The 13,442-nt window shown below is 33.7% G+C and overlaps 2 protein-coding genes across 2 annotated transcripts in view; one reads left to right on the top strand and one right to left on the bottom strand.

The window, feature by feature from the left end:
- Window positions 1-1,830, bottom strand: part of IFT52 (intraflagellar transport 52) — a 29,067-nt gene extending 27,237 nt beyond the window's left edge. The window contains exon 1 of the mRNA XM_076476206.1: window positions 1,578-1,830. Within this exon, the coding sequence (XP_076332321.1) occupies window positions 1,578-1,607 (30 nt within the window). The 5' untranslated portion in view covers window positions 1,608-1,830. The remainder of the gene's footprint in view (window positions 1-1,577) is intronic.
- An 8,381-nt stretch (window positions 1,831-10,211) lies between these two features.
- Window positions 10,212-12,469, top strand: LOC143238697 (von Willebrand factor-like). Its single transcript, XM_076479152.1, has 3 exons — window positions 10,212-10,316; window positions 11,550-11,627; window positions 12,129-12,469. Exons 2-3 carry the CDS (start codon window positions 11,567-11,569, stop codon window positions 12,320-12,322), a joined length of 255 nt encoding a protein of 84 aa, XP_076335267.1. The 5' UTR covers window positions 10,212-10,316; window positions 11,550-11,566; the 3' UTR covers window positions 12,323-12,469.
- The last annotated feature ends 973 nt before the right edge of the window (window positions 12,470-13,442 follow it).

The raw sequence follows: 13,442 nt of genomic DNA, 5'->3' as shown, positions 1-13,442 counted from the left end.
AACATCTTGGCTGATATCAGCTACCTTTACTTTGTTTTAAAAACAAAGTTTATGCTAGACCCATGTTTTAATTTCTATCACAAATGATTTAGCACCTCAATGTTAATATTATTCCATAATTAATCCCACATATTTTGAGAGTTGCTAAGCTTTCATTTCAAAGAAACAATGAGAAGCTGTTAGTATCCTTGTTGCTCACAAGTCAGATCTCATTATACAAGAACACTGAAATAGAAATCCTAACTATAAAGATAACTGATAAAAGGTTTTATTAGTTTATAAGGTGGCTAATGTTTTTTTTTTTTTTTATAAGTAAAGATCTGTTCTTGTACACACACCCTTGAGAAAAGCTAAGAATTAAACCTGCCCTTCTTTTATCATGACATTATGAGTTCACCTCTTTCACACCCAAAAATTGCTAGCATGAACTACTGTGAGTGGCAAATAATTATAAAAGTCAATTACCCTGTTAAAATAATGAAACTGTCAAAGTCTTAGCTGTCTCTTTTAAATTTAAACTTGTGTTTTGTCTTACAGTCTTCAGAATATAGCACAAATATATCCTACAGATCCCTTGGATAATCTTCAAAACTTTAATGAGATACCCAAAACTTGTTCTCAAAATAAAATCATCTGAAAGATAATCTTCCATCTTCGTAGCCTACCTCTGAACCCTTTCCAAGTTGTCAATATTTTTTTTTAAAAACAAAAGATTGGGCATTAACCCCTTAGGTGTTCCAATTTTTCTAAAAGCAAAACCTAAACAAGTTTATTAAATTCATTTTTATTCTTCACTCTACTAGTAATTTACTTTTTAAAATATTTCATTAATTTTGTACGAGTATGTAAGTAATGTCTTTTCATTGTACTAGCAGATTATCTGTGTACAACTGTATTAATATTATTAATAAATTTAAATTACAAATTTTATTTTTCAATCAAACAGTGTCAAGTTCTCAATATTTTTCAGAAGAGAAATAAATAAGTTGGGCTTCATATATGAATATTATATATGTTAATATTAAGCTATAACTGAAAGCAGTATTGCAATAGACACTTCAGTGCCTAATAAATATTAAAATGCAAAACAGCATTGATAATAATATCATGGAATTAATTTGAAGACATCAAGTTCTAGGTAAGTAAACAAAACATTTAAAATGTTATATATACTAGTTATTCATACACTGAAGTAAAATTAAAGTCAAAAGATAAATTTCAAATATTTTATTAAACTACATATGGATCTAGTGGAATTGTTAAGTTCCTATTTCATACTAATTCATTACTATTTGGTTTCTTCTTATGTCTTCTTAAGTTCTTAAGTTAACAAATCATAAAATTAAAAATGCACACTGCCAGTTTCTGAACTAAAATGAATATCGTTATATATCCTTATCCCAAATTTCAGGTTAAAGTAAAGGATGCACAATAGCACATTTTAAAATGCAAAAAAAAAAAAAAAACAGTAAACAATAATAACATATAGTGTCAATAACATATAGTTATTTTTAACATAATACTTAAAAACAGTTATTACATTAGTTAAGAAATCTCAAAAAGTTATTTACACTTACAGGTAGCACTGCATCCACTGCTGGTCCCATTTTAATTTTTTTTAACTAACAACACTCAAAAGAAAAGTACTGTCATGTAAGATAATATTATGAAGTAAAATAAAGTATCTTTGAAAGTGCTGTAATATTTCTTTCACTCTAACATTCTTATTATCTCACATATCGCCACTAAAGAATGTTGTTGATATGAGATTACTCGATTAGTCTTTCTCTTACACAAGGTGTCGTCTTTCCCACAACCCAATTTCCACCCGATATTGCAACAGTGGAAAATGTATAAATATTACATTAAAATTTTAATATTCCATAACTATGAGATAAACACGTGTTTCGGGTATTATAGATATCCTAAAATTATTTAACAACTGAAACATAGTTTGACATAATTAATGAATCAAATGGATATGGACTGGATTGAATCCTTGACCTTTGGTATATGAAACGGTAAAAGTAATCCCTTTAATATTTAGAGGTTTGAGGGAGAAAATATTTAAAGTTTCCTGGAATGAGATGCAGGAAAGAAACTAAACACAATAACATCAATATTTATTTACAGTAATAACAACAAGTAAAAAAATGGTCAAATATATTAAACGTTGAATGACGCTTTTTTACAGAAATTTTGCAGGAATTATCTAAGAAAATTATGTTTAAGTTATATTTTAGACTGAAAGAATATGCGATTATACAGATAAAACTACAATATCATCGCCCTTGAAGAAGAGGTGTTATCCACATCATCGGTAACGCCATACGAAACCTTTATGCATTTCTAAGCTTAAAAGTAGCGATGCAACTAAAGAACTGAATATATATATATTTATATATACCAATATCAAACATTAGTAAATTTTAACGTTGTAACTCCGTAGACTTAACACCCTCTCAGTGGGAGACAATTTAATTTAATCCATAAATTAAATGTTGTACTCTTTCCTACCACTGCAATAGTACTGATCCAAATACACTATGATTGGATTCAGTACCCAACAGGAATATAACTCCTGTTTTGGATATGTTAGCACTAGAGTTTCTGTTGAAACACACTTTAATATTGAAGATAAATGGTCAAAGTTCTATATCTAAAGCTCATTTCAATTTTAATCGAAACAGACTCTGGTGCAGCAATCCTAAAGTAATTGATGTTCGCTACAAATCATTGGTGTCATGATACAAGACCTAGGACGATTTGAGTTTTTTATATATATAGTGGCTTGGCTTGAGAGCAATAACTAAGTTGTTTAATCATCACAAAGTTCATTGATACTCTATCCTTTCAAACAATGTAACTAACTATACTCTTCAAAAAAAGAAACGCAAAAGGCAAAATTTGAGACAAATTGTTAACAAGTTTATTCCTGGTAGTTCTGTATGACATGTGTGAAACTTTGCACATTCAGTGCTGAATATCCAAAGTCTGCAAAGGCGAAGTCCACGCTCACTAGTTAAAGTTTAACGTCACTCAACGTCAATAACGAGTATGCCCCCCGTGAACATCAATAACTGCTTGGCATCTCCTGCCCATGGAAGCGATGAGATGACGAATCACATCCTGTGGAATGGCTGTCCACTCAGCCTGCAAAGCTGCTGCAAGCTGAGGTAGAGTCTGCGGTTGAGGTTGTCGCCTTCGCAGTCGTCGGTCCAACTCGTCCAAAAGATGTTCGATGGGGTTTAAATCTGGTGATCTGGAGGGCCAGGGAAGAACGTTGATGTTGTGGTGTCTCAAGAAGACAGTGGTGAGTCGGGCTGTGTGAGGACGGGCGTTGTCATGTTGAAAAACGTCGTTGACGTTCACCATGATGGGTTGCACATGGGGCCTAAGAATTTCGTCGACGGTTGCGTACGGTCTGATCGGAAATCCTACGCAGCCCTGGTATGGTTGAGGCAGTAGACGTCGCAGTGGTGGTCTTATCCCAAAGGTGACGTAACCGGAAGAAGCGATCTTGTGCGGGCGTGGTCACACGAGGTCTGCCAAATCGTGGACGGTCACGAGTTGATCCATGTCGTTGGTGACGATTCCATAGCCTTGTGATGGTGCTTGGGTGGACATTCACAGCTCTGGCAACATCTGATCGATATTCGCCTGCTTCCAAGCGACCAATGGCGTTGTTGCGTTGTGCTTCAATCAGTCTTGGCGTAACTGTATTGCGTGTCGGTGGCTTAACATTGAGCTATGGAAACTGAGAACCCGTCACTTTTATAGGGATTTTGCACATGTTGCACTTGCAGAACATGCAGATCTCTCAAACAAATGTATTGTACACGAATGCGTTTTGGCGAAAAATCCGATGTTTTCCTACGTTTTCAAAGTGCACAACGTTTATTGTCATTTTGGTCTGACAATCAGTGCCTTAACACGTGTAACATCACATACTCTGAGCTTGTAACGTTATTACATATATTTCTCTTTAAAATAACAAAAATATCCTTTTTGCGTTTTTTTTTTTTTTGAAGAGTATATTTCCATTAACGCACAGAAGTTAACACTTTCCTGATTTAAATTTTAAACCTGTCTCTCCTATTTGTCAAATAATTATGTGCAGGTTTTCAGCAGCAAATTGAAACATGCAACTAAAAATAATGGACACAAATCAGGCTGAATTATATGACATATGATTTATATGGCCTATCTCGATACTGAAAGAAGTATTTTGCTTACTTTCGTTATCTAGCTCTACTTGTCAATATAATGAGTCAATGTTTAGTGTTAAACCAATGGATGTAATCCAGTACATTTAGAAACTCATCTGTCTCTATAGAAATGGAAAGGCACCCAAAATCAACATAGAATCTAAGCATGGCGTCCTACTCTTTGATAGTCACTATTTGTGATGACCAGTTACTTTCTAATGGTTGTATAATTATATCTTTATATCCCGTTATATCCCTACTGTTCAATAAAAGCCAAGGAAGCAATGGCTTTATTGGACTTGTGTATCTTGTATCTACGCATTCAGTCCTAATATACGCCTGGTATTAATATACTTAACCAATGATTCACTGAGTTAAATCAGTACTACTTACACAATCATAAACCAACAGGGTAAGATGTTTTGGCAGTTTGATATCTGCTTTTGGGTGTAAGGCAACAGAAACAAATATAGTTACAGCAACTTCCGATTCACTTAATATACCAATGGCCACCAAAAAAGTGAATAAACAAATGTCAATAATTACAGAACAGCAGTGACAGTACCACCACCCAAACAAATTAGTCAGCCGAAACAGTACGTTTAATTACAGTAGATGGTGGTAATTTACTCGAATTTTTCCACAGTACACAACAGAATACTAAATGGGCATTTTCAATTACTGTGACTCCATTCTCAAGGGACACTTAGGTAGGTTACTGGTCTTAGGACCAGTCTATGTAGCATTGGATGCCTCTCTCGTGGAAATTTGGTTCATCTGCTTCTCAGGCAAAATGGAGCAAAGTCTCTCCATGAACATGTAGTTGATTATTATTCACAAAAAGGAAGTTGTTGTGAATTATAGTATTAAACAATAGGTTAACCTCATTTCCACGCATATTTATTGCCATAAATAAAGTAACTCGCAACTTTGAACGAGATAAATGATCATCAAATATGTTTTCTATTTTTATTATTTCTGACATTTTTTTCAATCCACTGCATAAAAAGTTGGAAAAAGAAGTTCATATAATTAATAATGAACAAAAAACTAGTTAATTTATCTACTTAGAAATATTTAACAACTGCTGTTTGAATAAAAAAATGTTTGTATTTATTTATTTAACTGGTAATTTGAGGTAAATGGTTCAATACGAATAAATATGAAAACTAAATTATTTATTGTGAATTGAAAGTTAATAAACGACCTATCAATAAAATTGAAGTTGTGTAATTTTCAGTTAATGATTCGTTTGATGTTTTTAGTATTGTTTACAGCATAACTAGTAAAATGTGGCTAGTTGCAGATCAGATTGGGGTGGGTACGTTGTCCCCTTCTGACTCCCTCTTTGGCGCTACTCCTAGTAATCGAATAATATACTCATTTATTGACTTCTATCAACATTGTTACCATTTACAAATCACTAACAACATCCCTGTGTGTAAGGATAAATATGAAACTGTCACATTTTGGTTTGTTTTAGAATGCTCTAAGACAATTTTGACAATTACAGTAAAAGACACGTAGGACCAGAAAACATTTTGTAAATCATACACAAACACAAAAAATTAAAACCTAGCACTTTCAACTGATGTGTCTTTCTTCTTTTACACCTGAAGAAGATAGATGCACATACTGAAATATCTTGTATATTGTTCCTTGTTGATTCCATATGCGGTTTAATTTGATGAATAATTCATATTTTTTCATAACATATTTTCGCCAGTAGCAGAAGCAGTAAGATAGTATAACTTATGATATTAATTATAAAATAACAGTTCTTGAAGACTTATTGTTCATATTGTACTTAAATATTTGTTATATATTGTGTATGTTAAAAATAAGATTCTATCAGATGTTCCCTTAAGCAATATCCGATTTTAGGTTAAGAAAAAGGAAAGGATTTCAAAGGCTTTTAATACAATTTAATAAATAATGTATGTTGCATTATTATTAATTACTTCCTGCCAACGATTCACAAGCTTCTGAATGTCACTTCTGTAAAAATCTTGGGGTTTGGAGGAAAAGAATGTCGAGAGGGTAGTTTTGACATCTTCATGTGTTCCAAGCTCTTTTCCATCAAAATAGTTCTGCAAACAATTTTTTTAAAATATCCATTTTTCATCTCCAGTCACTAACCTGTCCAAAAAGGTGATTTACGTTCACGAGAGAACAGAGAAGTGCAAATGTCTTCCTCTATGGTTGGCTTCTGTCAAGTCATGGGGGACCCATTTTACAAGTTTTGACACATTTCCAAGCTGTTGCAGATGACGGTGAACTGTTGAATGGGTTGAATTAAGCTTTTATGCTAGTTCTTCAATCGTTACAGCACAATCTTCATCATGTGCAGCCAGCAGCAAGTCATCATTAAACTCAACAGTACGACCTGAACGTGGCGCATCACTTAAGCTGTAGTCACCTGATCTGAACTCCTGAAACCACCTTCGACATTTTCTTTCATTGACAGACTCCGCACCATAAACACCTTGAATAGTTCGTGTAGTTTCTGCTGTACTATTGCCTTTTTTAAACTCATAAAGCATTATATACCTAATGTGCTCCTCAGACACATTAATCTTCATAACGGTTTATTTCATTAATGATCTGAAAAAGCTTAGTTGGGTTAGTTTCTTTTATTTGTCTGAACATTTTTATACATGTTCTACTACATATTTTAGTCATTAAAGCCTTCTACAAAGACAGAAATGATGATGTACTTTCTGTATTAAATTTTTGGACATTACTTATGGGATGACCTGATGTTAAAAGATATCTTTTCTTCAACACTAAGCTGTGACATTTTAGGTTATAATTCCTTAAAGAAAAGCTGAATTGGCGCTTGCTTTAGTCAGTTCAATGTATACTTTGGATGTATACTTTTTTGAGTTAATTATGAATGCATGTTGTTCTTATTTCGGTAGACTTATCGAAGCCATCTTGTATGTGTAACAGAAGGGGTACAAAGGTCACGTAACATTACAATAGACTGTCGATGAATTTTTACTTTAATTCTTCTCACAAATATCTTAATTGATTATAAACGAAGAAGCTGTCTGTCGCCTATTTATTCAACATCAAACAATAAAGTAAAACTGACGGATTGATTGGACTAAAACATTTGAAAATGTATTAATTCAGAAATTTGTTGACGCACAATAACAATAATGTGCCCCAAAAGCTAATTGGAAATAATGTTGAAAAATATTATTTTTATATAGAAGGTACACTTGTAATTATCTAGATAATAAACATATCCAACATTTAGAAAACGTTACGTCAGACGAATGAAAAAATTAATTAGTCGTAAATTATCTAGACTAGTTTTATATCTTTGAAAAATACATTTACTTTTGTATTACTTAAGAACAAAGTTACATAGTGAGCTATCTATGCTTCAACCACCACGAATATGAAAACCCGTTCTTTAGCGTTGTAAGTCCGCGGAAATACTGCTGAGCTATTTGGGAAGACATTTTTTTTTCTATGTTTTAAATTTATAGTTAAAATATACACACATGTATACTTGTTACGTCAGTCCGAACTATCTCGCAGAAATGAAAACGCGAATAAACAAAAGCGAAATTAAAGTTAATTAGTTCGTTGTGTAGTTTCGTTGTAAAGAAAACATTTTCCAGTCAAACTGATTTCGAAACACTTATACAATGTTTACTTTACCTCGCGTGCAGGAAACAATCGAATCTTAGACTAACATAGTTGCGAACGAGACACAAAATGTCGTATTTAGATATTCCGAAAGATATCAAAAATACTTCGACTGAACGGCCAGGTGGTTAAAGTACTCAACTTGTAATCAGAGGGTCGCGGGTTCAAATCCCCGTCACACTAAATGTGCTCACCCATTCAGGTGTGTATGCGTTATAATGTGACGGTCAGTCCAATTATTCATTAGTAAAAGAAGAGCCCAACAGTTGACTCTGCGTGGTGATGACTAGTTAGTAGTCTTATACTTCTAAATTAGGGGCGGCTATCGATAGCCCTCGAGTAGCTTTGCACGAAATTCAAACCATCATTTAAACTAGAATTATATAATAAATAGTATGATGTATATATAGTAAATACATATTACACCTAAATGCAAATATAACATCTTCTTGTCATTTGTGGTATTTAAAAATCTCTTCAGGGAAGAAGAATAAAAAAAAAGAGGCACCTTTAGTTATAAAAAACATAAGTACAACTACAGTGGTTATAGACTTTTATAACTTGTATATATTCTACAGTGTCTAGGTTAGAAATAAGCAACTAATACGTAAATGAAACTTACAACTTGTGTTTCTCCATTTCCATTCACTCGGTTTTAAGTTAATTTTTATGCGTTTTCTGTCAAGACTGGTCACTGTAGTGAGAATTAGTTATAATTATTTAATACATACTGTCTCGCCCATATACCCAACTTGTGTAACTATACAATGTATTATCTTCTTCATCCGGCGTGTTTATGTAACCTTAAAAACCTTATGCTGTTTATTTAAGCGGCTTATGTAATCACCACAAGACATAATTTTACCAGCCGGAGTGACTTGTTACCCATAATACACTAGCCGGCTTACCTTCCTGCAAGACACCGTTCGTGTGTTTATAAGTGATGTTGCTGACGTATTTAGCTTTTATGCGTCATAAATGAAGTTTTATGGTCATTATTGAACTTCCTTAAATGATTTTTCACTAGTTTAATCTAACTTGCATTTCAGGCCGGGCTGTGTGAGATCAAAGTTTGATGAGTTCCTGGCTTGTCTCTAAGTTTGAGTTTATTACGAGTTTTTATAAAAACAAAACGTTTAACATCGGACTGCTGTACCTGTTAACTGTGTTGACTGTGAATTTTACTTGAAAATGAAGCACTGATTTGGTCTGTAACAACGTGGAAACAGCACTGATAATATAGTACACAGATACACATTACAAAATATACGAATAATCTTATACAACTTTGAACAAAATAACAAGAAAAAATTAAAACAATGTTTGTGTTTGGGCCCAGCATGGCCAAGCGTGTTATGGCGTGCGACTCGTAATCCTGAGGGTCGCGGGTTCGCAACCCCGTCGCGCCAAACATGCTCGCCTTTTCAGCCGTGGGGGCGTTATAATGTGACGGTCAATCCCATATTCGTTGGTAAAAGAGTAGCCCAAGAGTTGGCGGTGGGTGGTGATGACTAGCTGCCTTCCCTCTAGTCTTACTCTGCTAAATTGGGACGGCTAGCACAGGTAGCCCTTGAGTAGCTTTGTGCGAAATTCAAAAAAACAAACAAACAAACAATCAGACTTATCTCTAAGCTAAAAGAGGATTTTTTGATACCATAATAAAATAAAAATAATATTTAAACTCTAAAATTTGTGGCTCATCAGACATTGAATTTAATATCAGATGTTAAATTCTATACACTTTACTTTTCAAATAAAAGCACCCCAATTTAACAACAATTGACTTTACTATCCACCTAAGTATAGCAAGTCTATAAAACTCATTGTTATGTTTTTCCTCTTGTATTACCATTTTTCTCCCAACATAATAATGAATCAAAATACCAGTGTGAGGCATTCATTTCCACCTGTAGTTCATACATTGTGTACCTGTCAATATAGTCTACCAACATTATTTCTTTTTTGTATAACCTCTACTTCAACTGTGTGATCTAATATTTCCGGTTTACGAACTTCGTAGAATATTAAAGCCTCTTAGTTTCGGCACTATACAGATCCTATGTAACTTTGATATCTCGTCATTGTGCTACATGATAGAACAACAAAGCTGTAACAATAACACAGGAAAATCATCTTTGAAAAATGTCGTTTACCAAAAACATCGCGGATTTTAAAGTCATTCATTTTTTGGGAATTTCCGCCTTTCTTTTATGAGCCCTGATGTTATCGTAAACACAATCTGCAAATAGAAATATAAAACTGTATCCGGGAAGAAAACAAAGGTATCACGTGAGGAATGATGACCAAGAGACGGACCTTCGCTTGTTTCTACTGCATATTGATTGCTGTAGATCAAAACGGTTAAAACCAAAACTGTATATAAACTACTTGCGACGAACTTCGCAGAAGATCATTCAGCAGCCTTATAAGAACTATTCCCTTCAGGTAAACATGTTGTTAGTTTTCTATACTTAAATCATTTATCCTTCGAAACTATATTATGTCATAAAAATTAAATGTTTAAACAAGAAATGCTTGTCATTTACGACCAGTTTAAGCTAAACTGACTAAGTGACCTTTTAATTCGTCACTAATTTAAAAATCAGTGGAAAATTATATGAGACACAATTAGAAGAAATATTTTTTTAGAATACCTGTCGTCTTCATGCACTGAATCAAACTTATTTGTTAGTAAATCATGTTTATAAATGATTTATTTTACTATTTTTCTTTTTTCTAAAATATTTTATGGTTGGTCACAAGTTTCGAGTTTATTTCGACGAGGTTTTTCAAAGTGAAGACTTTTTTTTTTCTTCTCAGTAACAAGCTAATGTTATGTGAAACTTTTCTTAGCTCAGCAGCAAGTACGTTTTAAGCCAATGTAATAACTGGATAACTCATTGTCACTTCTGTTAAAAACCCCATTTTTACTCTGGCACGAAGATAAGTGCTTGTTGGTCAATGACCTTGACTTGCAGTCTTTCAGTCATGTGACGATGAATCCCACTATTCTTTAGTAAAGAGTAGACAAAGCATTGGTGGCCGGTGGTGTTGACTATCTACTTTCCCTCTCTTCTATCACTTCGAAACTAGGGGCGACAAGTATAGGTAACTCTTAGGCAATTTTGCGCGAAATTCAGCTAAAAGAAACACACAAAGATAAGTCAGCATGCACGTCTTTAAAAATTACTTTCACAAACACTGAATATAAGCAGCGTGTGTTTTCTTATAGCAAAGCCACATCGGGCTATCTGCTGAGCCCATCGAGAGGAATCGAACTCCTGATTTTAGCGTTGTAAATCCGTAGACTTACCGCTGTACTAGCGGGGCCGAATATAAACACAAACAACACGAAAGTAATTTGGACTAACGAGAAAACGTGAAAGTGTCTTATTCTGTTTGTTTATAAACTCGTGTTTCCTCGGATCTAAACTTTATATCACATATTACTTGATATTTACCAGTTAATCATCAATGTTTTGTTCAGAAACAACACACTTTTTGCCTTTTTCTTATGGAAGATGGAGTGATGAATATTTTTTAATGAGCATGCGTATAAAGCTGACATTTTTTTCTGAATGCAAACCTTTCTTTAAGTATCTCCTAGACGTTTCTATTATTAACATCACTTTGATATAATGAAAAAGGTTTAATGTTTTGAACATGCTGTTTTTTTAGGCAAGACAGAATACACGATGAAGACTGCTGTGTTACTATGTTGTGCTATCCTTATTGTCAGTATTTCGGCACAGAATGGTACGTTCTAAGTGTTGGTAATATTAATTATAAACACTATTTAAACGCCAATGTATACATGTATTTATTAATTAGATATGGTAGACTTTACGAATACAAACCATGCCATGTAAGTACATTTTCATGTAATGACTTATCAGTGACTTACTTTATCATAGCTGTTTATAAAATATTTTAAGACACGTTCGTCGGCTGTCAGCCTAAACTTTTAGGCACATCAATTACCAGTTAATCCTTGTTTTACCACTGTTGTATCTCGTAATGCATACATTTATTGGAATCCCATAAAGCGTACTGAGTTCTAGGGATTGTGTTTGAACAGTATCGTATTGCAACTTAGATTGCTCTAGTTACCACTGTAACTGTAATGAATATTTTAGTCCACCAGGTGGACAGTGAAAATACAACAATATTAATATGTAAATAAGTAATACGAGTCATCAAGCACAACTGAGAAGTGAAAAGGTATATTTGTAATAAGTTTCTGTCTCTAATACACAGATGATAACATGGATCTGAATAATGAAGGAGAATGCATGGGTGGCTTGCAATGGTATGACTGCGCCCCGTGTCCAACAACATGCGAGGATGACGAATGTGATACTGATGAGCTTTGCATACCAGGTTGCTTCTGTCCCGAAGGGATGGTTAGACATAATGATATGTGTATAGAAATGGAAGATTGTCCCATGTGAAGATGACAAAGTTTCACGATATTCAGTTAGATTTATGATGACAGCCTTTTTGTTTTCTTCGCCCTAATCACAAGTTGTAGTGGATAATTAAACTATTTTTTAGCGTGTTATAAATTTGCCCTTGGAATAAAAGCATTATGAAATGAAGTTGACTGAAGGCATTTGTGGAATAAGTTTCAGTTATGCATTTGTGTTTCTGTTTTATTTATTCTTCAGTTCCTCTCACAAATGATGACAAAACGGTTTTTTTTTTTTTGCATGTAGACTTTTAATCCGAACATAATATAAAAGAAGCAAACAAACTGAAGGCTTAACTGAGCCGATGAAATAGAAAATTTATTTCAACTCGTAAGAGCAGTTCCAAAATTAAAACATTAAAATAAATTTAAGTTCCAATAACTCTTGAAACTGAATACACTAATATAGACATTAATTCACATAACCATGTAAAGGATATAAATACATCCCTGATGAAAACAAAATAAGACAAAGTAACACACATAAAATTCAATAAATTAGATTTTTGTATTGCATCAACATATTGTGGTTTAGAAACATTTAAAAAAAATTAAATTTTGAACTTATATCTCACCTAGATTTGTATTCAAGATCTATAACAACACTTAACGAGCAAAAAAAAAACTAATTTCATCAGATTAAGCCTTAAAAGTACAGTGGTACCTCGGTTCTCGAACGACTCCCTTCTCGAACAATTCGGTTTTCGAACATATTGTATGAGAAAAAAAAATGTCACGGTTTTCGAACATAAACACGGTTCCCGAACCAAGCTGTCGTGCCCCGAACCCACGAAATAACCAGACTGATAACCCGAACGACCCTTCGACCATTTTCGGCCCACGCCAAGCTTGCCCAAAACATTTTACCCACACCTGTCGCTCAGTCCACACCCCCACTAAAATCTGCTGTGAAAGTTCTCCCTTTTCGTTTTGTTGTTCTTCTAAATATTCTGATTAAATAAGCCACCATGGGGTCAAAGAAGGATAATGAAAGCAGCAAACCAAAATAAAAAGTTGTTAGAGACACAATAGAGGTGAAAAAAGATCTCATAGCGAAGTATGAGTGAAGTTCGCGTGCCTGACCTTGCTACACAGTTTGGTAT

Source organism: Tachypleus tridentatus, chromosome 13, assembly GCF_004210375.1.
Source record: "Tachypleus tridentatus isolate NWPU-2018 chromosome 13, ASM421037v1, whole genome shotgun sequence".
NCBI lineage: Eukaryota > Metazoa > Arthropoda > Merostomata > Xiphosura > Limulidae > Tachypleus > Tachypleus tridentatus.
The sequence above is the reverse complement of the archived record's forward strand: the minus strand, read 5'-3'. Positions and strand labels throughout refer to the sequence as shown.

Excerpts from the sequence above, each read along its gene's own strand:
- LOC143238697 (XM_076479152.1), top strand. The coding sequence starts at position 11,567 with ATGAAGACTGCTGTGTTACTATGTTGTGCTATCCTTATTGTCAGTATT. Across the intron at positions 11,628-12,128 it reads CAGTATTTCGGCACAGAATG|ATGATAACATGGATCTGAAT; the intron begins GTACGTTCTAAG and ends TCTAATACACAG.